At 48.7% G+C, this 26,346-nt stretch overlaps 1 protein-coding gene across 1 annotated transcript in view; it reads right to left on the bottom strand.

Annotated features, from left to right (window-relative positions):
* LOC144165208 (monocarboxylate transporter 9-like) overlaps positions 1-26,346 on the bottom strand; it is a 178,564-nt gene that overhangs the window by 51,367 nt on the left and 100,851 nt on the right. Inside the window, exon 3 of the mRNA XM_077695327.1 lies at positions 127-270. Within this exon, the coding sequence (XP_077551453.1) occupies positions 127-270 (144 nt within the window). The remainder of the gene's footprint in view (positions 1-126; positions 271-26,346) is intronic.

Genomic DNA, 26,346 nt, shown 5'->3' with positions numbered 1-26,346 from the left:
GAGCCCAGCATAGACGTTTTTCACCGCCAGCGGTGTGGTGACGACATATTCCCTCCCTCCTGTGGCCACCTAGCCGAATATGTTCAACAAGCTCGTTTTGGGCCACTGGCAATCCCTTCCACTCACCAGCCAGGAATCCAATAGAAAATATGAGGAACAGCGTTCCATCGGCGAAAACAGACATCATGAGGCCAGCAGACATCATGACACCTCCAATGGCAGCTGCCTTGCGCGCACCCAGTGCTTTAACCATGGCGCCAGACACAAGGCCTGCAAAAATCAGCAGAGAAAAGCATTCAGGTACGGCTTCTACGTACCTTAAATAACATCGCCAAAATTTGTTAATGGGAATCCTATATCCACTAGATAATGGCCATCGCAAAGCCCACTGTAGCTTACCTGCGAAAAAATATTACCTAGTGTTGCGTGCGGGACTCTGAGGGGGGGAGCCCTCCCCAAGGCCGAACAGAAGAGAGTGTTTAGTCCGTAGGCTGGGTGGCCGGCCGTAAAACAGGAACACGTGTGCGCTCCGGCGGAATCGGGGGGACGCGGGTCGCGGTTTCAGAGGAGAGCGAAGGCCGGCTTCTCGGAACCGCGGGGCCACGGCGGTGCCACCGACTCGGGACCTCCGGAGGAGAGGGCAACAGGACAGTCGTCTTTGGGCAGCGGCAGAGAACGGCTGTCTACAGAACGCTCGTCCGAACGACAAAAGGCCTGGGGCCTTCTTCGTTAGGATGTAGCCCGGAATAAACGTCCTTTCATCGTCACCGGTCCGCAGTCTGGCCTACCTCGCAACAAACTGGTTGGCAGCGGCGGGATAAGCCAAGGCGGACGAAAGAACTTCGTGCAGAAGAACCACCTGATCCGGGATCAGCCCGGATTCATCATCGTGGCCTCCGGGAGACACGAGCGACGAAGAAGGTGCGAGTGAAGAGCGGACGAAAGACTCGAGGAGAAAGACAACGAGGCCTTCCTGACGTGTGGAGAAGGTGCGGCAACGGCGATCCGGGATCGACTGACGCAACGTGGCTCCGGGAGACACAGGCACCGCACGCTGGTAAGTGCTTGAGTGACTACGCCTTGCAAGACGATTTTGAACAGGGTTCAAATCAGGCGCTAAATTGACTACCACCGGGTGTGTAGTTAATTTGTGCTTTCGGGCAGAAAGCTCTCGCCAAGCATGGACATAGCAAAGTGCACGAAAGATGAGTTGGTGCTGCTAGCAGCGGAGTTGGGGCTAGAGGTGAATGCAAGAATGAGAAAACCGGAAATTCGCAGTGCCATTCAGGAGGTCAATTTTGAGGAGGACGAAATTTCAGATGTGTGGGCCAAAATTTGCCGAGTGCAAAAGGAAAAGGAAGAGGAGCGAAAGAGGCAGGATGAGGAACGGAAGAGGCAGGACGAGAAAGATGCCAGAGATGCCCAGATCAAGCTTGAGGAAATAAAGCTTCAGCAAGCTAGGCTGGCAAATGGGGATTCCTAAGTCGCCCAAGGAGGCGCAGTTAAGATTACAAATTTGCTTCAGCCATTTAAGACGGGCGATGACATCGGTCTCTACCTGGTAAATTTTGAAAGATTGTGTGAGAGGCAATCATTCAGCCGCGATACCTGGCCACAGAGGTTGTTGTCGTTGCTTCCGGGTGAAGCATCGCAGGTTGTGGCACGCCTAAGTGCTGGCGATGCAGAAGAATACAATTTGGTGAAGTCGAGCCTGCTCGCGAAGTACAAGATTTCAGCAGAGGAGTTTCGAAGGCGGTTTCGGCAAGACAAAAAGAAGCCAAACGAAAGCTTCGTTGAGTTTGCTTGCGGACTGAGCGATAACTTCACAGAATGGGTCAAAGGCTCTGACGCCGATGGGGATTTTTCTAAATTGACGGACCTCATGTGTTTAGAGCGGTTTTACGAGACCTTGCCGGAAAGCATGCGCTTGTGGGTTAAGGACCGGCAGGTTGGCGTATCCGTGAAGAAGGCAGCCCAGCTGGCGGATGAATACGTGGCTAGCCGAAACATCAAAGAAGGTAGAGTCAGTCATGATGCGCGCCAGGACCAGTTGAGAAAGGAAAATTTCTTTCCGGCGCCACAGAACCGCTTCATGGAGGCTAAAGGACAGAGGGGGAGCAATGGTGCACCGAACACGATACCGAAAACGGTCGTCAGAGAGCCCGAAGACCCGCCGAGAAATTTTGATGTCAGGCGACCTGTAATGTGTTACAACTGCAAACAGCCGGGACACTTTGCTCGAAATTGCCGAAATGAGAGGCCGGCTTTTGCGTGTGTGAGCAGCCATCCAAACAACCATTACCTGCTAAAACGGTACACTAAGGAAGTCATGGTAAATGGGCAGAAATGTAGGGTGCTTACGGATTCGGCAGCTACCACGGACGTGGTCCACCCGAGTTACGTGAGAGCGGAAGACTACGTGTCAGGGTGTGCGTGGATAAGACAGGCAGTGAGTGACGATTCGGTATGTTTACCTACAGCAAAGGTGAAAATCGAAGGACCGTTCGGGGTCCTGGAGACTATTGCCGCTGTTTCAAAGGGGCTGCCGGAAAGCTATCCGTACCTATTCTCGAACAGCTCCGAGGCGTTGCTAAACGGAAGGGGATGCGGCTTCACAGACGCGCGAGTAATGGCACTGACACGATCTAAGGCGCGGAAACTTGCGCATGAGCTATGTTACAGCCGTGAGCCAAGTGAGGTGGAAATAGACGAGTCGGAGAGTTTGGCCGAGATGGTTGCGCAACCAGAATCTGATGCTTCTGTTCCTGAGATAACAGAAACTTACGACGGTGACTCAGGGGCATCCCAGGCTCCGGAAGGGGGCCCGTCAGAAAGGGTAAGCGAGGGGCAGCTTCAGACAACAGTGTTAGCACCCACTGCGCCCGTTTACGAACACTTGCTGAATACTGACCGCGAAGCTTTTATAGCGGAGCAGAAAAGTGATCCGTCACTGCAGGTTCTGGCAGTTAACTCAGAGGAGGGTGTGGCATCTAAGAATATCACATTCCAAGAAAGACAGGGACTTCTGTATCGCAAGTACGAAGACAAGCGCGGAAGAACATACGATCAAATAGCGGTGCCAGATAGGTATCGAAAAGGTTTGCTCGCTCTGTGCCACGATCACGCGTGGGCAGGCCATTTGGGAATAAACAAGACCAAACAAAGGTTACTACAGGAATTTTATTGGCCAGGGTGTTTTCGAGACGTGCAGCAGTTCGTGCGAACTTGCGAGACCTGCCAAAGGGTGGAAAAGTCGAATGATAGGCGCAAGGCCCCAATGGTGGGTGTTCCTATCATTTCCGAGCCATTGCACCGAGTAGTGGTTGATGTGGTGGGGCCACTTCCAAAGACTAAGTCGGGGTATAGGTACCTACTGACGCTACTGCGCCCGGCAACCAAGTTTCCGGAAGCCATACCGTTGAAGGAAGCGACTTCCGTCGAAGTGGTCGATGCTTTGCTTGGGATATTTTCGCGGTTGGGATTTCCTGCGGAAATACAATGAGACCAGGGCACGACTTTTACGAGTGGGCTAACCACCACTTTCCTCGAAAAATGTGGAATCCGGATGTATCGCAGCTCAGCTTATCACCCGCAGAGCAACAGCGTGGAACGATGGCACGCTGTGCTCAAGAAAGTGTTGAAGGCTTTGTGTCACGAAAGGAAAGCGGACTGGGACTGTTGCCTTCCGGGCACTTTGTTTGCCTTGCGAACGGTGCCACACGAGGGAACAGGGTTCGCCCCTGCCGAGTTAGTGTACGGGAGAAATCTTCGGGGCCCCTAAGACTGATTCGCGAGCTTTGGGAGGATCAAAGGGTTTACCGGACTGTGGTAGAGTATGTAGTAGAACTACTGCAAAGGATGAGTCAGACCCGTACATTGGTGAGAGAAAACTTGGAAGCGGCGCAGAAAGTCTCAAAGCGCTATTATGACGGAAATGCGAAAGCAGGTCGTTCGCAGAGGGAGACAAGGTGATGATCCTGCGACCGAATAGGCAGAATCGCCTCGAGGTTCACTGGGATGGGCCAGCGGAAGTTATCCGACGCATCTCTGACGTTAACTACTCAGTGAGACTACCAGGGCGGAGACGTGAAGAGAGAGTTTACCATGTGAATTTGCTGAAACCATTCTTTGAAAGAACGGAAATCGTCAGCATCGCTTTGAACACTCTACCGGAAGTTTCGGTCGAGGTTCCCAGTTGTGGGAGCAAAGTTAATCCGTCGGTAGAGGAAATTGTGCTTGGCGCCGTCGACAAAAGTGACTTAGACGATAACCAGGTGCGGGATTTAGAAGGTGTTATTAGGGAATTCCTCGAATGTTTTGCGGCACAACCAGGGAAAACCCATTTGATCATGCATGACATCGAGCTCACTTCCGAAGCGCCTTTCCGGTCAAAAGCCTATAGGGTGTCTGCCAAGCAGTCGGAGATTAGGAAAGCGGAGATCAACACGATGTTGGAGATCGGTGTGATAAGGGAAGGTTACAGCGAATATTGCTCTCCTTTGATGTTGGTCGAAGTGCCTGGGAAAGAGCCCCGACCTTGCGTCGACTACAGGAGACTAAACGCCATCACCAAAGATAAAGTTTACCCCTTGCCTAATATTGAGGAGAGGGTAGAGCTCGTTAGTGGAGCAAGGTTCATCTCCACCTTTGACTTGGTGCGCGGGTACTGGCAGGTGCCTCTAACGGAACGAGCTAGCCGGTACGCCGCGTTCATCACGCCGTTCGGAATGTTGCAGCCCGTCACCATGAGCTTTGGCCTGAAAAATGCGCCGTTTTGTTTTTCAAGGCTGATGGATCGGGTCCTGGAAGGGCTGAGTGAATTTGCACTGCTCTATCTCGATGACGTGGCAGTTTTCTCGGAGGACTGGCCGACGCATTTGGAGCATATACGAAAGGTACTGGAACGCTTTTGAACTGCGGGCCTAACTCTGAAGGCGGAAAAATGTCAGTTAGGAAGGGCGTGTGTCACTTATCTGGGACACACGATAGGCCGGGGAAAGCGTGAGCCTATGGCAACGAAGGTTGCTGCCATCCGTGAATTTCCCAAGCCGTTGACAAAGAAGGATGTGAGGTCTTTCCTGGGAATGACAGGCTATTATCAGCACTACATCCCGAACTGCTCGGACGTGGCCAGTCCCTTAACTGATAGTTTGCGTAAGCTACAACCTGAGGTGGTAACTTCGACGGCGGCCAAAGAAGCAGCGTTTCAATCTCTGAAGCAAGCTTTGGCTTCGAGACCAGTGTTGGCTTCACCGGATTTCGACCGTGAATTTGTAGTTCAGTGCGACGCGAGCAACCATGGGCTAGGTGTCGTTCTGTCACAGATTGATCAAAATGGTGAGGAACACCATTGAGGAACACCAAAATGGCGAGGAATTGACGCCCTCAGTCGAAAATTGACGCCCCGTGAGGAAGCCTACAGCACCTCCGAGAAGGAGTGTTTGTGTATCATCTGGGGCGTCCAAAAGCTAGCCTGTTATATTCAGGAAACCAAATTCACCGTAGAAATCGACCATTGTCCTCTTTCGTGGCTGAAGCAAATGTCTGATAAGAATGGTAGGCTCTTGCGATGGAGCTTCATTCTTGAAGAGTACACATTTAAATACAGGAAAGGTGCCGAAAGCAAGAATGCGGATTGCCTGAGTAGAGGCTTCTAAGAAAAGGCAGTGTTTTATGAGTGTTTGTTTACTTCAGGTAGTATTTCTTTCAGTAGTGACTTTTACTTTGTGTCCACGCTGCCCTGCTTGGCGAGAGCTGAACACAAAAGGGGATAGGCAAGGAAGTGCTTCTGTGTATTGTCTGGCAGCGGCGTCGCTCGGGCACTGCTGGCTGGTGTTGTTTTTGAGCGTGTGTGCGTGCGGTGTGGGCCCGAGAGTGTTTGGTGCGACGCGTGAACATTCTTCACTCGACCTTGCATCGGGGAACGCAGCCTCGGCGAAGGACTTTATTGGGGGGAGGAGTCTGTTGCGTGCGGGACTCTGAGGGGGGGAGTCCTCCCCAAGGCCGAACAGAAGAGAGTGTTTAGACCGTCGGCTGGGTGGCCGGCCGTAAAACAGGAACACGTGTGCGCTCCGGCGGAATCGGGGGGACGGCGGGTCGCGGCTTCAGAGGAGAGCGAAGGCCGGCTTCTCGGAACCGCGGGGCCACGGCGGTGCCAGCGACTCGGGACCTCCGGAGGAGAGGGCAACGGGACAGTCGTTTTTGGGCAGCGGCAGAGAACGGCTGTCTACAGAACGCTCGTCCGAACGACAAAAGGCCTGGGGCCTTCTTCGTTAAGATGTAGCCCGGAATAAACGTCCTTTCATCGTCACCGGTCCGCAGTCTGGCCTACTTCGCAACACTAGCACTCACATCCCTGAATTTAGCACAGGACCGGGATCATTGGATATTAATGGGAGAGGCCTTTGACCGGCAGCGGACATAAATAGACTGGTGATGATGACGATGATCACGATAGAGAAAACGCACAAATGACATTGACCACCCCGTTACCCACAAGGAATGGTTCGTACCGTTATATACTAAACTGGTAACAGTTGTTTGAATCAGTCTGGGTGGTTCTGGTTAAGCCTGCTCAAAAAACAACGGTTGCGCTTTTGCGTATTGGTGCTGCTCCGTCACCCTAACACACACACACACACACACACACACACACAAACACAAGTATATATATATATATATATATATATATATATATATATATATATATATATATATATATATATATATATATCAGAGTGTCGAACTGGAACCGAACCGAACCGAAAACCGGAACTGAACCGGACCTGAACCGAAAAAAGACATAACGGTTACCGGTTCGTGCCGAAACGTTTCGACCCTCCGTTCTTGATATTGCACAGTCAAAGCAATTCAGGTCTTTTTTCTTTCACGTACCATCAACTTCGTAAACGCTCGCGCACATTCCACGCCAGACAGTTGAACACTATCACGCTCTATGAAACAATGTAGCAATGGTCTGTTGCTGCTAAAACCGCGAGCATAGTGCAAGCTGACCAAACGAAATTTCATTCTCGGCAGCTTGCAGGGGATATAAAACGACTTTGCCCTTCCCTAGCTGCGACTTTATCGTACCAATCAGGCTGCCGGAGTGCTCCACTGCGCAACAGCAAAAGCACACACCCGATATGCGCAAACCTTTTGCATTTCATAATTTGTTTAAAAGTTCCGACACCTGCAAATTGTTAATACTTGACAAGCGTGACCGCAGGAGCTGCTCAGTGGCTAAGCCGTTTGCTGCTGACCACAAGTGGTCTCGATCTCCCTTCCCCACTACCGTTTTTCTGAAGTAGATGGAAATCAAAAACGTCGGTGTATCGAGATTTTGACCCACGTTTAATATCACCAGCTGGTTAAAATAAGTCTGCTGACCTGCAACATAAGCTGCTCCTCGAAGCAGAGATATAGCACGGGGCATCAAATGCGGCAGTTTTTTTTAATGTGTTTACACGGAAAACAACAATAAGGAAAAGGCGAATCACGTTGTTTTAAAATATTAAGCAAAAAATAAGTAAAACCGAATATGTAAAAAAAAACTCCAAAACGTGGATATTGCTCTATACTTTTATTTGCCCTGCCTTTCACAACCAAACGTGTCATCAATGCGAAGGAAGTGAGTTCCGTGGTCAGTTTTTGGGGACAGTACAGTGGACAAGTTCCGTTTTTTACAGATACAGATAAAAACAGATATGTCAGGCAAAACTGTTAAGGCGCGCACTTAATCCCTTCGCAAGAAACTGCAACCCTGGACCTTGTCTTGGAAGCAGAAACAGTAAGAAAGCAGATGACACGTGCAGAAAGGCAGGCCGGTACCTCACACTGTCCCATTCGCCCAGCGATCATGTTTTCTGCTTTTTCTGCAGTTTTGTCTCTTTCAGATCTGCTTTTTTCGAAGGTGCACTTGTACTGACCGCCCAACTCGCTACATTACTTCTACTGCTACTCGTTACGGAGGGGAGTACTGCTGTGCGCGAATTAAAGAGCGCCTAACCAAAAAAGTTCCATCTCATACTCCGCGCGTCAAATTTCCCTTTCGTTTTGTAACAGCGTAATCTGTTCTAAGATTCGCAATGTAGCACACGGAACGATGGCCGGGGTCAGGCGGTACGATGACTTACAGATTGTAATGCGCGCATCCAGTATAGCTATCGCAAAAAGAATTGCAGTGGTCAGAGCAATAATGCAGTCACTAAGCGTTAACTAAAGCTTACTTTTAACTAAAGTGTGGCAAACAATTCGATAAGGTGACAGCTAACAAATTATTCAGGGTGACCAAATAATCTAATTCATTAGCAGTATTTATGTGCCTGTTTATGTGCCTGTGGTAGGATTTTTCTGTTTTGTTAGAAATATAAAAAATGTGCGTCATTGGTATTAAGCACGCACTGGCATTTGAACGAACCAGTACGCAGGCCTAAATTTAGGGCTTCAAGGTTAGGGTGATCGGCGGTTTCATAGTGACGATTGCGACTTCAACAAAAAAGGAAAGGGCAGAAAATATATCCCACCGCCATATCTCTTGGCGGTGGCCTTATGAATAGTCGCTAGAACAACATAAAGTCTGAGCGAGAAAGTAGGGGTGAATCGTCGCCGCTTCATCGTTTAAATACGATAGTCTTTCTTGGGCTACTTAAACCCAGAAATTTTGGTCTGTCTGTATGTCTGTCTGTCTGTGACTCGATTCATCCACCCGGCCAAAGTAAAACAATGCCTGCGCAAAAATTGACCGCGTATCTGCTCCTTTCGTTGCAAATGTCGACAGAAGACGATAGTCTTTATCGACTTTTGCCAAGTAAATGCCTCCCTTCGCTTTCCCGCTCACCTCTCATGTTGTTCCTCTTGCGTCGTGCTCCTCCCAAGGTAAAGACGCCAAAGGTTTGCTTAAATCGTTTTAAATTTCCCGCGTTCCACTGCGCCATACCGGGTGTCTCGATGCCAACGCTGCCGTACGGCGAAGACGCGCGTGAATCGAGGCGCCCTACTTCAACGTTTATAGAACCGCGTTTCCCTACTCCACGTGCGTTGCGAGCAGAACGTGGAACCTATCTAGTGGAACCTTTCGGAACTGTTGCCGGTTGATTTCTTAAAATGCCGCAAGAAGCTGTAGTGGCGCGGGTGACAGCAGGCGACGGCGAAGTGAATTTTTTTTTCTGGAGTTGATGAAGTATTTAATTTCGCCAAAGCCAAGCATGTATGATTTTTTATAAAGGAACACTGCAAACATCACTTTTGTATTAATGTGTTGTCTTATATTTGCGTAATGCCTTGTTCTTCTTCAGCAATGTTGACAGGTATGAACATTACACCGGACTTAGACGGGTAGATTTAGCTGTGACTATATAATGCTATTGCGCGGGCATCGTTTTACTTTGGCAGGGTGGCTGAATCGAGTCACAGACAGACAGACGGACAGACATACAGACAGACCAAAATTTCTGGGTTTAAGTAGCCCAAGAAAGACTATCGTCTTTAATAGTCTTATATAGTCACAGCTAAATCTACCCATCTAAGTCCGGTGTAATGTTCATACCTGTCAACATTGTTGAAGAAGAACAAGACATTACGCAAATATAAGACAACAAATTAATACAGAAGTGATGTCTGCAGTGTTCCTTTATGAAAAATCATACATGCTTGACTTTGGCGAAATTAAATACTTCATCAACTGCAGAAAAAAAATTCACTTCGCTGTCGCCTGCTGTCGCCCGCGCCACTATAGCTTCTTGCGGCATTTTAAGGAATCAACTGGCAACAGTTACGAAAGGTTCCACTAGATAGGTTCCACGCTCTGCTTGCAACGCAGTGGAGTAGGGAAAAGCGGTTCTATAAACGTTGAAGTAGGGCGCCTCGATTCACGCGCGTCTTCCCTCAAAATTGCCAACATCACTTCCCTCACAGTCTACAGCTCTATTTTACCCTTAGTTTGTATTCTTGACCAGTTTCGCCAACCTGACTTGGCCAATCCCCCAGAGTGGGTACGCGCCACTGATTTTTGGTTCCAACCAACCAACCAACCAACCAACCAACCAACCAACCAACCAGCGTTGGCATCGAGACACCCGGTTTGGAGCAGTGGAACGCGGCAAATTTAAAATGATTTAAGCAAACCTTAGGAGTCTTTACCTTGGGAGGAGCGCGACGCAAGAGGAACAACATTAGAGGTGAGCGGGAAAGCGAAGGGAGTCATTTACTTGGCAAAAGTCGATAAAGACTGTCGTCTTTTGACGATATTTGCAACGAAAGAAGCAGATACCCGGCCAATTTTTTTTTCTAATATATCTTGATTGTTTAAAGTTTGCTTTGCAATGGCGCCACTGCCTTTGGGGAACAGCAGCATTTTGAATTTTTGTTTGTGTTTTGATTTGACGGTCGTTTTAAACTACGAAGTGATTTTTTCTAATTTCAGTGATAATTCAACTCATCGAACCGGTTCGCGAACCGGTTCGGTACGTGATTTTGTCGAACCGCAACTGAACCGGAACGAAATTATTTCACCCGAACCCGAACCGTAACCGAACCAGTATTTTTTTCGGTTCGACACCCTGATATATATATATATATATATATATATATATATATATATATATATATATATATATATATATATATATATATATATATATATATATATATATATATATATATATATATATATATATATATATATATATATATATATATATATATATATATATATATATATATATATATATATATATATATATATTGAAGAGGTGTTTATTGGCAGGGAATGGTAGCGTTCAAGGTGACGGTGTTCAGGTAGGCACTGAGACTAGCCGGAGCGATGATCACGTTGCAGCGAGCTATCAGAGATCGTGGCGCGTTCTCTCCGAGGCTGGTGCTACCTCCTCGTCGTCTTCACAGTCCCCATTCAGTACGTACCCATTATTGCCCATGGCCACCGTATCACAGCATACCCAAAGGGGGCATAGTGCGTCCTTCGCAGTGCCTGATAGCATACTCTAAGTGGGCAAATCTTTTGCACTACAATTACCCCCCGCGGACATAAGAAGCCATCCTGGCGACCTAAGGACAAGATAAAACCATCGGGTCGTGGTAAGCCTTGAGACGGTCAACGTGCACAGTTTCGCGACCGCGACAACCAAGGTCCGGAGACAACGTGAGCGGCTCAACTACGTAGTTCACTGGGGATGCGCGCTCGATTACACGGTAAGGACCATGATATTTGGATAGCAACTTCTGAGCAAGACCAGGAACAGTCGAGGGTATCCACAGCCACACAAGAGAACCGGCAGCGAACTCAGGTGGCGGTGTTCCATCGTCGTGACGCTGCTTCTGGCGAGATTGCTCCTCAGACGTCAGGGCCCGGGCGAGCTGGCGACACTCTTCGGCGTGTCGAGATGCCTGTGACACGGGGGTACATTCAGATGCATCCGGTCGGTACGGCAGGATGGTGTCGAGCGGACATGACGGCTCGCGGCCGTAGAGAAGAAAGAAAGGCGAAAACCCCGTAGTTGCTTGAGTGGCGGTGTTGTACGCATAAGTTACGTACGGAAGAACTTGGTCCCAGTCGGTGTGGTCTGCCGAAACATAAGTTGCCAACATATCGCCCAGTGTCCGATTAAATCTTTCCGTGAGCGCATTGGTCTGTGGATGGTAAGAAGTAGTGGTGCGGTGGATAACGTTGCACTTTGCGAGCAGGGCTTCAATTACTTCAGATAGAAACACACGGCCTCGGTCACTGAGCAACTCTCTAGGGGCACCGTGACGAAGAATGAACCGGCGTAGGAGAAATGAGGCGACCTCGCGGGCGTTAGCGGCTGGTAGTGCGGCGGTTTCAGCGTATCTCGTTAAGTGGTCTACCGCGACCATGGCCCAGCGGTTTCCAGAAGCCGTGTAGGGGAGCGGCCCATACAAATCGATTCCTACGCGGTCGAAAGGTCGTACTGGACACGGCAGGGGCTGAAACGGAGCCGGCGGTTGGTTTGGTGGGGACTTGCGGCATTGGCATTTTTCGCAGGAACGGACGAACTTGGTGACAAAAGTGTACATTTCACGCCAATAGTACCGCATGCGGAGACGTCGGTATGTCTTCAGTACACCAGCATGACCACACTGTGCATCGGCGTGAAAACATGCGCAAATGTCTGAACGGAGATGGCGGAGAATAACGAGGAGCCACTTCCGGCCGTCTGCGTTATAATTTCGCCGGTACAGAAGCTCGTCACGAATAGCGAAGTGAGTGCCCTGTCGCCGTACAGCGCGAGGGGCGTTTGGCGAAGCGGGGTTTGTCAGACAGTCCAAAAGAGAAGTGATCCAGGGATCCTTGCGCTGCTCGCGAGGCATGTCGTCAAGTGACAGAGAGGACAGAATTCCGTCTATGGATGACAAAAAGGCACTGTCGGCGGTCACAGGAGAGCGTGAGAGCGCATCGGCGTCGGTGTGTTTGAGGCCAGATCGAAAGAGCACTCGAATATCGTACTCTTGTAAGCGAAGGGCCCACCTTCCAAGACGACCAGACGGATCCTTCAAAGAAGATAGCCAGCATAGGGCGTGGTGGTCGGTGATTACGTCGAAGGGCCTGCCGTACAAGTAGGGACGAAATTTGCTTATGGCCCGCACAATAGCCAGGCACTCTTTCTCCGTGACAGAGTAGTTTTCCTCCGCTCTTGTGAGTGTCCGGCTCGCATAAGCAACGACGTATTCGTCGAAGCCTGATTTCCGTTGGGCGAGCACAGCGCCCAGGCCAACCCCGCTGGCGTCAGTATGAAGCTCAGTGGGGGCCGACGGGTCGAAATGGCGGAGGATCGGTGGACACGTAAGCACAGAACGGAGCTTTTTGAAAGCCTCGTCACAGTCTGAAGACCAATGAGCGATGTCGTTGGACCCGTTCACGTTCAGAAGCTTCGTTAGCGGTACCGTTATCGACGCAAAGTTCCTCACGAATCGTCGCAAGTACGAGCAGAGGCCGATAAAGCTTCGGAGCTGCCTGGTGGTGGTGGGCTTAGGAAACTCGGCTACCGCACGAAGTTTGTCAGGATCAGGACTGACGCCATCTTTGGACACAACGTGACCCAAAATTGTAAGTTGGCGGTCAGCAAAGCGGCACTTCTTGAGGTTAAGCTGAAGTCCTGCATCAGTCAGGCATTTCAAGACTTGTCGGAGGTGGCTAATATGCGTGTCGAAATCGGAAGAAAAGACGACAATATCATCAAGGTAACAGAGGCAGGTTTTCCACTTTAGGCAGCGCAAAATATTGTCCATCATGCGTTCAAACGTTGCAGGCGCGTTGCAAAGGCCAAAAGGCATGACGGTAAACTCGTACAAGCCATTTGGTGTTACAAAGGCCGTTTTCTCCCGATCAGCATCCGCCATGGGGACCTAAGGGAAGAAAAGAACTCGGCTCCTTGCAAAGTGTCGAGGGCGTCGTCGATTCTGGGGAGAGGGTACACATCCTTGCGTGTTATTTTGTTGAGTCGGCGATACAACACCGAAGCAAATGGATCCGTCCTTCTTTGTGACGAGAACAACCGGTGACGCCCACGGGCTGTTCGAAGGCTGTATGACGCCACGTTCAAGCAGGTCGTCCACATGACTGTCAATAACACCCCGTTCTTTGGCTGACACACGATACGGCCGTTGTCGTAATGGCGGGTGAGTTCCTGTGTCGATGTGGTGAGTAACTGTACATGAGCGTCCCAAGGAGGATGTCTGGCAGTCGAAAGACGAGAGGAACTCTTGAAGCATGGCGAGAAGTCGGTTTCGTTCAGGCACAGGAAGAGTCTCGTCGATTGAGCGAAGGAAAACCGAGGTATCCGGGGCTGGAGCGGAGGGGTCGAGGAGAGCAAGTGAAGCGTCCGATGAGTTATCGGGAACGTCGGTAACAAGGAGGGTGTCAATCTCTTGTACACGACCCGGGCACTCACCACGAAACAGTGTAGCTGGAGAGGAATAGGGGTTGCAAATAAACATGGAGCTGAACCCATGCTGCATTTCTAAAACTGCGAACGGCAGCGGGAAGCATTGTCGGAGGCAAAACAGCTCGGAAGGGCTGAGCAGCACTGTGGCGTCCGGAACTGAGTCGCACAGAACGGGTACAAGTACGGCAGAGCTAGGAGGAACGTCGGTGTCTTCAGCGACAACTAGGCGAAAAGAGGCAGGGTGTTCGTCCGATGAGGCATCTTGAACTGAAAATAACTCCAGCTGAGTACGGGCGCAATCGATGACGGCGTGGTGGGTCGACAGAAAATCCCAACCGAGAATGACGTCGTGGGAGCACGAAGTGAGCACGATAAACTCAATGGGGTAAGTGATGTGTTCAATGGTGACCCGTGCTGTGCACGCAGCAACAGGCCGGATGTGTTGTGCGCTGGCGGTGCGGAGTGTGAGGTCGGACTCTGGCGTCGTCACTTTGCGTAATTTGCGGCAGGCCGTTTCGCTGATTACTGACACGGTAGCACCGGTATCGACAAGGGCGATTACGGCGAGTCCTTCAACAATAACATTAATGGCATTATGGGGTGAAAATCGAGGACTTAAGGTTTTCAACGTGGACGCAGCTCTTGCCTCAGGAACTGCGGCGACTAGTTTTCCTGTCAACGCGGGGACGCATTGGCGAGATAGATCGGCGACGCGGCGAGGACGACCTGCGGCTGTTGAATGTCGGTCGGGCGGCAGGAGGCGAGTTCGACGGCGGCAAGGGGGACTGCTGACGAAGTGGCGGCTCATACACGACGTAGGACGGCGAATGAAACGACTGATCGTATGAGACGGCTTGGCGGTGACAGTAACGGGCGACATAGCCGGCGACACGACACACGAAGCAGATAGGGCGGTTATCAGACGTTCGCCACACGTTGGGCGCATGAGGTGCTGGTCGGGGCGGCGACACTGACGGAAGCTGCGGCGATCATGGGGCGCAAAGCGGTGCCTGCTGGCGAGGTCGTAACAATGCTGCTGTGTAGGTTAGCGGCGACGATATGGGAGCAGCCACAGGCCCGGATGGGCAGGCCGAAGGGAGAGCGTCGGCGACTTGTTCCCGTATCGCTTGCTGAAGTGTTGAAGACAATGTGGGCGCTGACACCGTAGCGGGTGCACACGATAGAAGAGATGGTTGACGCGCGATTTCTTGGCGAATAAAATCTTGAATGCGGGGCATCAGGGAAGACTCCTCGCTGCCGACGACCAATCCCGAAAGAGGCTCTCCCGGCTGTGATGCTGACCGCCGCGTGAGAAGCCGCTGCTTGCGGAGCTCGTCGAAGCTCTGACACCAGTTGATGACGTCCCCGACAGTCTGTGGATCCTTACTCAGCAACATCTGAAAGGCGTCGTCGTCTATCCCCTTAAGGAGATGCTTGATCTTGTCAGCCTCGCTAATAGAAGGGTCTGCCCGCTTGCACAGGCCGATAACGTCTTCTATGTAACTCGTGAATGTTTTGCCTTTGTTCTGCGCCCGCTCTCGCAAAAGTTGTTCGGCGAGAAGTTTCCGCACGGCTGGGCGGCCAAACACTTTCAGAAAATCGGTCTTGAAAGCTGACCAAGACTGCAAGTCGGCTCCGTGGTTCAGGTACCACGTCTCAGCGAGTCGCTTGAGGGAGAATGGGACATTGTTGAGCTTCATCCTGTCATCCCATCTGTTATGTGCGCTCACCCTTTCATACGATGACAGCCAATCCTCGACGTCCTGGTCGTCATCGCCATAAAACATGGGTGGGTCGCGCTCGCAGATTGCACCAGAACAGACGATCGGGGGTTGCGAGGGAGATGTCATTTCCCGAGGGTCGTCAGTGGAGAGGACACGATGGAGACTTCTGCTTCGTAACTCCAGGCTGCGGTGAGGACGGGAACCCGCACACTCCACCAATTAAAGAGGTGTTTATTGGCAGGGAATGGTAGCGTTCCAGGTGACGGTGTTCAGGTAGGCACTGAGACTAGCCGGAGCGATGATCACGTTGCAGCGAGCTATCAGAGATCGTGGCGCGTTCTCTCCGAGGCCTGTGCTACCTCCTCGTCGTCTTCACAGTCCCCATTCAGTACGTACCCATTATTGCCCGTGGCCACCGTATGAGAGCATACCCACACGGGGCGTAGTGCGTCCTTCGCAGTGCCTGATAGCATACTCTAAGTGGGAAAATCTTTTGCACTACAATATATATATATATATATATATATATATATATATATATATATATATAGAGAGAGAGAGAGAGAGAGAGAGCGAGGGTGATCAAAGTTAAGTCGACAGGTGTTTTTAAAAAACTAGGCGGTTCGTCGATTTACGCGAAGACCACCTCTACGGTGAGGTTATGTGCCCAGGGGGACACATAATTAGGAGGTAATTATTTATGTAGGTGGCCTAATTAGCTGACGTTGTTTAATTAACTTTTTAGTGGATGCAGTAACCAGACATGTTTGTATTGGAAAGTTAGACGCAATCTCCTTTCTACGTAGTTTCATTTGGCAGAACACTTCTAGCGCATCCGTAGACCGAGAGTTCGAACGGCGAAGTTTAATTGCCGTTCGAATGATTACGCATGCTAGAAGTCAAGACCGGCGATAGCTCCTCCCTTTTGTTCTGTGTTTCCATAGCGGTTCCGAGTACTGAGACTGCGATAACGCCAACCAAGAATGAATGGGGGCCAGTTATCACTTTTTCCTGTGCCTCCACCCCTTTTTCCAACTAAACACCGCACACAGAACGCACGTCACAGAAGGGAGGAGCTTGCTCCGGTGCAGACTGTCATGCATGCGTAATCATGCGAACGGCAATTAAACTTCATCGTTTGATACTTCGGACTACGGATACGCTAGAAGAGTTTGCCAATCGAACCTCGTCAGAAACATGACTGCGTCTAACTTTTCAATATAAACATTCCTGGTTACTGCAGCCAGTCATGGGCACGTTACCGAAAAAAAGTAACAGTGTTACAGTTACAGTTACCTAATCCAAAAAAGTAACTCTGTTACAGTTACAGTTACCATTTTTCCAACATTAACTAGTTACAGTTACAGTTACTGCAAAAATGTAACGTCGTTACTTTTCCGTTACTGTATAAACCTAAGTAATAGCTAAAAAAGATTTGGCTTATTTCATTAAAACGTACGAAGGCATGCAGGTAGTAAAAATTACACCTAGTAAAGCCTACACGAGGGGAACCTAAAGTGATGCACTCTCATGACCAAACAAACAATCGTTGTGTACGCCTCATTTTTTTTATTATGGAAGTTTTGCTATCCATCATAAGGAACTTTATTTTTTTGTTGCTACACTCTCGCTGCAAGAAATTTATTTGGAAACATGATTGTAGCATAGAATTTGTTGTTTTTCAAAGTTTGAATCAGAGAGGCCGAACTTATACTATACAGAGCTGGAGGACGACACAGCCGAAACAATCTTTCAATGTCAACTTAATTTATTTTCTCCTACAATGCCGTCGCGTGACTGCCCCGCGTAGTGAGAGAGAATGGGAAAAAGGGGCGGAGGTGGTGGATCGACGGAAGGTCCTTGGAAGAATGGGGAAATGGACGTGGGAGTACTCCGGTTGTGGAGGTGTTTTTGAAAGTGCTTCGTTAACTTTTTATTTCGTACTTGTGGTCGGAGACGGGGACTAATTTGAGCCGTTGCCGAAGCGACGTTTGTCCGTGGGCCCTCGGAGTCGTTCTCTCGCCCCAACTCCCCGCCAACCCCATCCCCGGAATGAGACAAGATATTTCCAAAGGGAATAGAAACTGAAATGAACGCTTTAATGTTTCCCCCTCCGCCTCCTCCCCACTGTCCTCACAAAGGCGAATTTTGCCGTCTCGACCGGAAAACACTGCTTTCACAATCCCAGCCTTGCACAGCAATCACGTCGCCGATCCCAGGAACCCCTCCATTCGTTTGCTTTGAGGCGTAGGCCGAACGAAGTTCGCCCAAGCAGTGGTTGGCGGAATCACTCATGAGTTCACTCACTCAGACTCATTTGGACTCAAACTCACACGTGAGTTTGAGTTTGAGTGAGCGCAAGGCTAGTGTGGCATGGTGAGTTTGAGCTTGAGTGAGTTTGAGCCCGACTGAGTTTGAGTACTCCTGAGACCGAGTGAGTTCTGAGGCCAATATTGAGTTTTGAGTACATTTTGAGTTTGAGTACATTTTGAGTTTGATTACATTTTGAGTTTGAGTACATTTTGAGTTCTGAGTACATTTTGAGTTTTGGGTCCAAGTGAGTTCTGAGTTTTGCGCTCACTGTGAGTTTGAGTTTGAGTGAGCGCAGATGTACTGCTAAGCATTGACTCTGAGTTTGAGTGAGTGGTGATTCAAAAACAAAATTTGTGAGTTAGTTTAAATGAGCCGCTCAAACTTTGCCGAGGTATGCGCCGAAGTACTCCTTGCACCCAACCTTCAGAAGTTGTAGCTACTGTTTTCGTTTCGGCCACAGCCCTCCAAACGAAGTCGCGAGGCTTTCCAAGAACATTTCTTCGTGCAGTGGCAGTGTGGTCAGACGTCTGCCGGCCAAGATGCTGGCTGGTGTGAGGGCAGCCGGGGGCCACCATTGTTGGGGTCGTCGTATGTGTGGAGGGGCATAAAATTTATTACTTCCTCGACCTCGTTTGAGCTCTGTTGACAGCTCTAAGAAGCCTCCAGACCAGGGGTCCCAAACGCGTGGTCCCAAATACGGCCAGGGGTCTCGCACAATGGTCGCAAGCAAGTGCGACTTGTGAATCGAACACTCTAGAGTGCGCTTAGGGCTGGACGAGCGCGAGGCTGCCGAAAGACACCCCGCGTCGTTTTATTTATTTATTTATTTATTTATTTATTTATTTATTTATTTATTTATTTATTTATTTATTTATTTATTTATTTATTTATTTATTTATTTATTTATTTATTTATTTATTTATTTATTTATTTATTTATTTATTTATTTATTTATTTATTTATTTATTTATTTATACATACTGCAGCCCAATTGGGCTATCGCAGGAGTGGGTTGGTACATAGAATGCAAAACAATTTCCTGCACAGAATAACACATAAAAACACAACACATTTAAATTTACTTATTCATAAAGTTTAAACATAATAGATAATAAGTACAGCAAGACATTAAATTTATGCAAAACTGACATAACACAATCAATTTAAATTGTGCAAAAATTTTTCCAAAGGCAATGACCTAATTTCACCTGGTACTAGGTTCCATTTTTAAATTGTTCGCGGGAAGAAGCTGTACTTAAACAGACTAGACTTGACCCTGCAAGCGGGGCTGCACGTCGCTAATGAGAACGAGACGCCCTCACCGGAGTTTTCCAGGCTTCCGCGAAAGTGCAGAGGTTTCTGTGCGCTGTGCGGCGTTTGTGGGTGTTTGTTTTCCTGTTCGCATTTGTATTCCGGTTCGCCTTTGTTTTCCTGTTCACTGCACTCCAGATGTGGCGAAAATGGTGCAGCCGCGCATCGGACTATAGGTTCTGGAGCGTCAACGGGCGCGTGTCGCAGGGTGTGGGTGAGAGCGATGTCGCGCTGCTGAGGAAAATACTGCAGCTTAGAAACTTCGAGCCCTTAGTAGACCACGTGGAACACCACGCACACGTGCATGCCTAAACATTTCTAGTCCAGATTTTTGCACCCATGCAAAGGGAGTGAGCTGGCATAGATGAAGTAGACGAAGGTTCTCGGGAGTAAAAGCCGAAAAAGTGAAACGCGCAAACTGTACAACGGTCGTTAATGAGTGTTGCTGTTGGATAATTTTTTTTTATAGAAGCAAAGTAACTGTAACAATATTTATTGTTACAGTTACTCCACAAAAAAGTAACAGTGTTACAGTTACAAGTTCCTCTAACTTAAAAGTAACTAGTTACAGTTACGAGTTACTGCAAAAAGTAACTAGTTACCGGTAACGCGTTACTAGTAACTAGTTACTGCCCAAGACTGACTGCAGCCACTAAAAAGTTATTTAAACAATTTTAGTTAATTAAGCCTCCGAAATCAATAATTACCTTCTATTTATGTGTCCCCCCGGGCGAATAACCTCACTGTAGAGGTCGCCTTCGCGTAAATCTAATTGCCCATTTAAAAGAAACCTGTCGACCTAACTTTGATCACCCTGCACGTATATATATATATATATGTATATATGTATGTATGTATGTATTATATATATATATATGTATATATATATATATATATATATATATATATATATATATATATATATATATATATATATATATATATATATATATATATATATATATATATATATATATATATATATATATATATATATATATATACTTAAGCAGTGAAGAGACGTCTTGGCGTGGGGAAAAATCTGATGTATGCACTTAAGGATAAGCAAGGCAATGTCATCACAAATAGGGATAAAATAGTCACAGTGGCCGAGGAGTTCTATAGGGATCTGTACAGTAGCCAGGACATACACGATAATGCCGAACGAGACAGTAGTTCACAGGAGAAAGACATCCCACCAGTAACGATCGAAGAAGTAAGGAAGGCTTTGAAAGAAATGAAAAGGGGCAAAGCACCTGGTGAGGATCAGATAACAGCAGACCTCTTGAAGGATGGCGGAGAAATTGTCCTTGAAAAACTGGCAAACCTGTATACGCAATGCCTAATGACCGCAATGGTACCGGAATCTTGGAAGAACGCGAATATCATCCTAATTCATAAGAAAGGCGACATGAAGGACTTGAAAAATTACAGGCCGATCAGCTTACTGTCAGTCGTCTACAAGGTATTTACCAAGGTAATCGCTAACCGAATTTCTGCAACCTTAGATTTCAGTCAACCTAAAGAACAAGCAGGGTTCCGTAAAGGTTATTCAACAATGGACCATATTCACACGATCAATCAGGTGATAGAGAAGTGCGCTGAGTATACTGAACCCCTATATATAGCCTTCATAGATTATGAGAAAGCAGTTGACTCGGTCGAAACCCTAGCAGTCATTCAGGCATTACGGAACCAGGGGGAAGATGAGCATTATGTAACAATACTATAGGATATCTACAATGGGTCTACAGCTACGATCATCCTCCATAGGGAGAGCAGTAAAATACCTATAAGAAAGGGTGTCAGACAAGGAGACACAATCTCTCCAATGCTATTCACAGCATGTTTACAGGAAGTATTCAGAACGTTGGATTGGGAACAGGTGGGTGTAAGGGTTAATGGAGAATACCTCAGTAACCTCAGATTTGCTGATGACGTTGCCTTGCTAAGTAACTCGGGGGACGAATTGCAAAGCATGCTTTCCGCACTGGGCGAACAGAGTAGAACCGTGGGACTGAAAATTAATATGCAGAAAACGAAAGTAATGATCAATAACCTCGGGACAGCACAGCGGTTTGACATAGGTGGCGAGGCAGTGGAAGTGGAAAGCGAATATATCTACTTAGGCCAAGTTGTGACCCCAGATCCAAACCATGAGGCAGAGATAATTAGAAGGATCAGAATGGGGTGGGGTGCATATGGCAGACATTCTCAGATAATGAATAGCAGCCTACCATTGTCGCTGAAGAAGAAAGTGTATGACAGCTGCATCTTACCGGTACTCACCTACGGGGCAGAAACTTGGAGGCTCACTAAGAGGGTTCAACTTAAATTGAGAACAACTCAGCGGGCAATGGAGCGGAAAATGATAGGTGTAACATTAAGGGACAGGAAGAGAGCGGAGTGGGTCAGGGAGCAAACTGGTGTTAAAGACATATTAGTAGAAATTAAGAAGAAGAAATGGACGTGGGCAGGACATGTAATGCGAAGGCAAGATAACCGCTGGTCATTAAGGGTAACAGAGTGGATCCCTAGAGAAGGCAAGCGTTGTAGGGGGCGGCAGAAAGTTAGATGGGCAGATGAGATAAAGAAGTTTGCGGGGATAAATTGGTCACAGTTGGCACAGGACCGAGGCAATTGGAGAATAATGGGAGAGGCCTTTGCCCTGCAGTGGGCGTAGATAAGCTGGTGATGATGATGATGATGATGATATGTATATATATATATATATATATACATATATATGTATGTATATATGTATATGTATATATATATATATATATATATATATATGTATATATATATATATATATATATATATATATATATATATATATATATATATATATATATATATATACATATATATATACCACAGAAATAAGTGTTGGCAGTCAAGAAAACCTCGGAAAGCAAAGGGGAGGTTGTCGTAGGTCATTGAAACAGATAAAGAATTTCGAAAGAAAGAAAGAAAGAAAGAAAGAAAGAAAGCGGAGAAAAAATGCCTGCCAGGTGGGATCCGAACCCACGACCTCCAGAATACCGGTCTGGTGCGATAACCACTACGCTTCCGGCGGGGTGATTCCCCCCTCCCCCGCTCTTTCTGGGGTATTTATGTTAATGTAATTTATTCCTGTGCTTGCGGGTGGTAGCCAGCGCCACTCTGACTTCTCTGGGTGAAGGGGACCTTCTTTTTAATCCCCGCGCCGTGACTCGAGTGTCTACGACATGTCGAGAGTGGTCAACCAGCGTTGAACCCTCTTAAGCTCCCTATGGCACCAAGACTGCCAGAACAGAGGCCCTCGCTATGCATGTAGCGAATCAGAATAGGAAATGAGGGGCTCGTATAAATAACACAGAAATAAAGGTTGGCAGTCAAGAAAACCTCGGAAAGCAAAGGGGAGGTTGTGGTAGGTCATTGAAACAGATAAAGAATTTGGAAAGAAAGAAAGAAAGCGGAGAAAAAATGCCCGCCAGGTGGGATCCGAACCCACGACCTCCAGAATACCGGTCTGGTGTGTGTGATAACCACTACGTTACCGGCTGGGCGATTCACCCCCCTACCCCCGCGGGGTATTTATGTCAATGTAATGTTTTCCTGTGCTTGGGGGTGGTAGCCAGCGCCACTCTGACTTCTCGGGGTGAAGGGGACCTTGTTTTAGGGGCGAAGCTCCTTAAGGCGTGGGTCTGTCCATCCTCGACGTATGTATGTAGCCACCTCTAGTTTAGTTCTTGGATTGTTTACTAGATGGCGTGGCTACCTCTAGTTTAGTTCTTGGATTGTTTACTAGATGGCGGTACTTGTATATGATGAAAAGATGCGCTTGGATTGTTTACTAGATGGCATGGCTACCTCTAGTTTAGTTCTTGGATTGTTTACTAGATGGCGGGGAGCGTTGTAATAAAATCCGTTCGCTGTTGGCGCGCGCTCGGAGTCGCCCGATGGATAAGGCTGCAGATGTGCGAGCCCGCGAGGCAGCTGCGCTCCGTGAAGCTGCGCGACGCCGCCGCCAAGATCCTGCCGTACGAGAGCGGGAGGCCGAAGCGTGTCGTCTGGCTGCGCGACGCCGCCGCCAAGATCCCAGCGTTCGAGAACGAGAGGCCCAAGCGTCACGGAAACGGCGCGAGGACCCTGCCGTACGCGAAGCGGCACGGCTGCGGCGCGAAGAGGATCTCCAAAACGTCGGAGAACGGGAAGCGGCGAGAAAGCGCGCGTATCGGCAGGCAGACCCCGATGCAGTGAGAGCTCGTGAGGCGTCTGCAAAACGCATCAGGCGAGCTCAGCCCCAAGGTGCCGACGCGCGGTTTAAGCGAGACTTTCTAGACGTTACGTTCGGACACAGATGTAGTGGGCGAACTTTCACTGAAGAGTCACGGTTTTACCGATGATTTCCCCTCAGGAGCTTCGCCCAGTCATCATCATTCACCCCGTGGATATGCTGTGAATTTTTTTAATCCCCGCGCTGTGAGTCGAGTGTCTACGACTTGTCGATAGTGGTCAACCAGCGTTGAACCCTCTTAAGATCCCTATGGCACCAAGACTGCCAGAACAGAGACCCTGGCTATGCATATAGCGAATCAGAATAGGAAATGAGGGGCTCGTTGAAATAAGACAGAAATAAGGGTTGGCAGTCAAGAAAACCTCGGAAACAAAGGGGAGGATGTGGTAGGTAATTGAAACAGATAAAGATAAAGAAGTCAGAGTGGCGCTGGCTACCAGCCCCAAGCACAGGAAAAAATTACATTGACATAAATACCCCAGCACAGCAGTTTGAGATAGGTGGCGAGGCAGTGGAAGTGGTAAGGGAATATATCTGCTTAGGTCAAGTTGCAACCCCAGGTCCCAACCATGAGGCAGAGCTAATTAGAAGGATAAGAATGGGGTGGGGTGCATATGGCAGACATTCTCAGATAATGAATAGCAGCCTACCATTGTCGCTGAAGAAGAAAGTGTATGACAGCTGCATCCTACCGGTACTTACCTACGGGGCAGAAACCTGGAGGCTCATTAAGAGGGTTCAACTTAAATTGAGAACGACTCAGCGTGCAATGGAGCGGAAAATGATAGGTGTAACATTAAGGGACAAGAGGAGAGCGGAGTGGGTCAGGGAGCAAACTGGTGTTAAAGACATATTAGTAGATATTAAGAAAAAGAAATGGACGTGGGCAGGGCGTGTAATGCGAAGGCAAGATAACCGCTGGTCATTAAGGGTAACAGAGTGGATCCCTAGAGAAGGCAAGCGTTGCAGGGGGCGGCAGAAAGTTAGATGGGGAGATGAGATCAAGAAGTTTGCGGGGATACATTGGTCACAGTTGGCACAGGACCGGGAGAGGCCTTTTCCCTGCAGTGGGCGTAGATAGGCCGCTGCTGCTGATGATGATGACTGGGAATCTCCCTCCAAAGGAGCGGAAAAAACCTGCCGCAAAAGGCGGAAGCGTAGAATCGACAATTAGTCATCCAGACATTGGGAACGCAAAATGGCAGAAGGCGACGCCCATGGGCAGTGTCGCGATGCTTCGAGGGCCCTCAACCCCTCAGCGTCAGCTAGCATGGGGAGAATGGGGGGTAGCCACGCGTTGGCGAGAATGCGGGGAGTCATTGGGTGCGAAAGGCAATAGAGGAGGAGGGGAAACCGACCGGAAACGCTCGGTTTCTGGCATTTTGTTCTGCGTGCTTGAGCGGTTGCCAGTGGTGGCTCGCGCAGGGCGACCGATGCGGCGTGGTGCGTGTTTTACTATGTCCGCGGCGCGGGTTCCGGAGTCATAGTCACGAATAAAGGGAAGAATTTGGATTCAGAGACACAAGTGGATATCGATGTGTACCGGCTGCAGAGGTATTCGACATTTCTAGCAGCATTTTTCAGCGCGATACATCGCATCAAACCTGACGTAAAGGCGACGGCAGCACGATGAAGGACGGGCCGATACGGAACGAGTCGTGTGCTAAGCGACTTTGTTGCGTTGCTCCAGACTTGAGGTGTTCTGATAGCGAAGACGAGGGCGCTGTGTGCCTCGAGAGTGAATTTTGAGATCTGTCAGCATTCCCATGCGCCATTTTATATGACGCAAGGTCACACAAGTTCATAAGGGCTGAAGGCGGTGTGCAGGCTGTGGCGGACATCACCGATGCCGAAAAAGCAGACATAATAGCGGCTCTGAAACGTTCCCAACCGCCGATTGCAATGGAGCATGCATGCGTCAGTGTTGCGGTGCAGTGTACACCGCTGGGTTTTCTCATTTGGACGGCATTCGTAAGCGTGAAAACAGTGTGGTAAAGCTAATGACGGAGAAGAAGAAGCAAGCGAACATGACAGACTTCGTTCATTTTAAATGAAGTGCGTTGGTAGTCGTGCATTAGCTCGAACTTTCTGCGCAGGGGGGGGGGGGGGACAAATCTATAAGAAACCGTTTGTCACAATTCCTGAGAGCTCTAAGTGATCTTCACGGTTGTCAGATAATCTTCAGACAGGCATATTTTATATTTCGAATTATCGATATATCGAACTCTTTCGCCATCCCCTTGGAGTTCGATATATCTGTGTTCGACTGTATCGAATTATTGGATATATCGAACTAATCGCGGCGCATATTACAGTTCGCTATTACCGGATTTGACTGTACATTCCGTCCTCCTCCTCACAGTTGTACATTTTGTAAAGGGCACGTGCCCCCTTAATGATGCATGTGCCCAGCCTCATCACAAGCATCACTGCTAAAGTGGGCTGGAAAATCTCGTACAGCCGACTGCGAATTAAGCAAGTCGGCATTGCACCAAGCCGAGCACATGGAAGGGAACACGGCATGTTGACGGAGTCACGAAATGCTTTCACCCGCGGCCGCCGTGTTCAAAAGCATCCCAAACAGAATTCACTGAAAATGCACATTTCTCGCGCAAGGGTGAAGACAAACGCAAGCGAAAAACTCCCACCTCCCCTCGCGGGAACCCCTGTGTAGATGCGACGCATAGGGGTCCACGTTGCAGCGTTCGACAGCGGAGGAACGGCGCTGGAACGATGGACCGGAGCGGCGAAGGGACCGCGTTTTATAGCGCGCATAACGTTGAGGGGACTGCGTAA

Source organism: Haemaphysalis longicornis, unplaced genomic scaffold (assembly GCF_048455015.1).
Source record: "Haemaphysalis longicornis isolate Haplotype H1 unplaced genomic scaffold, Haemaphysalis longicornis Haplotype H1 scaffold_14, whole genome shotgun sequence".
In the NCBI taxonomy this organism is placed as follows: Eukaryota; Metazoa; Arthropoda; class Arachnida; order Ixodida; family Ixodidae; genus Haemaphysalis; species Haemaphysalis longicornis.
This window is presented reverse-complemented; position numbering and strand designations above follow the sequence as displayed.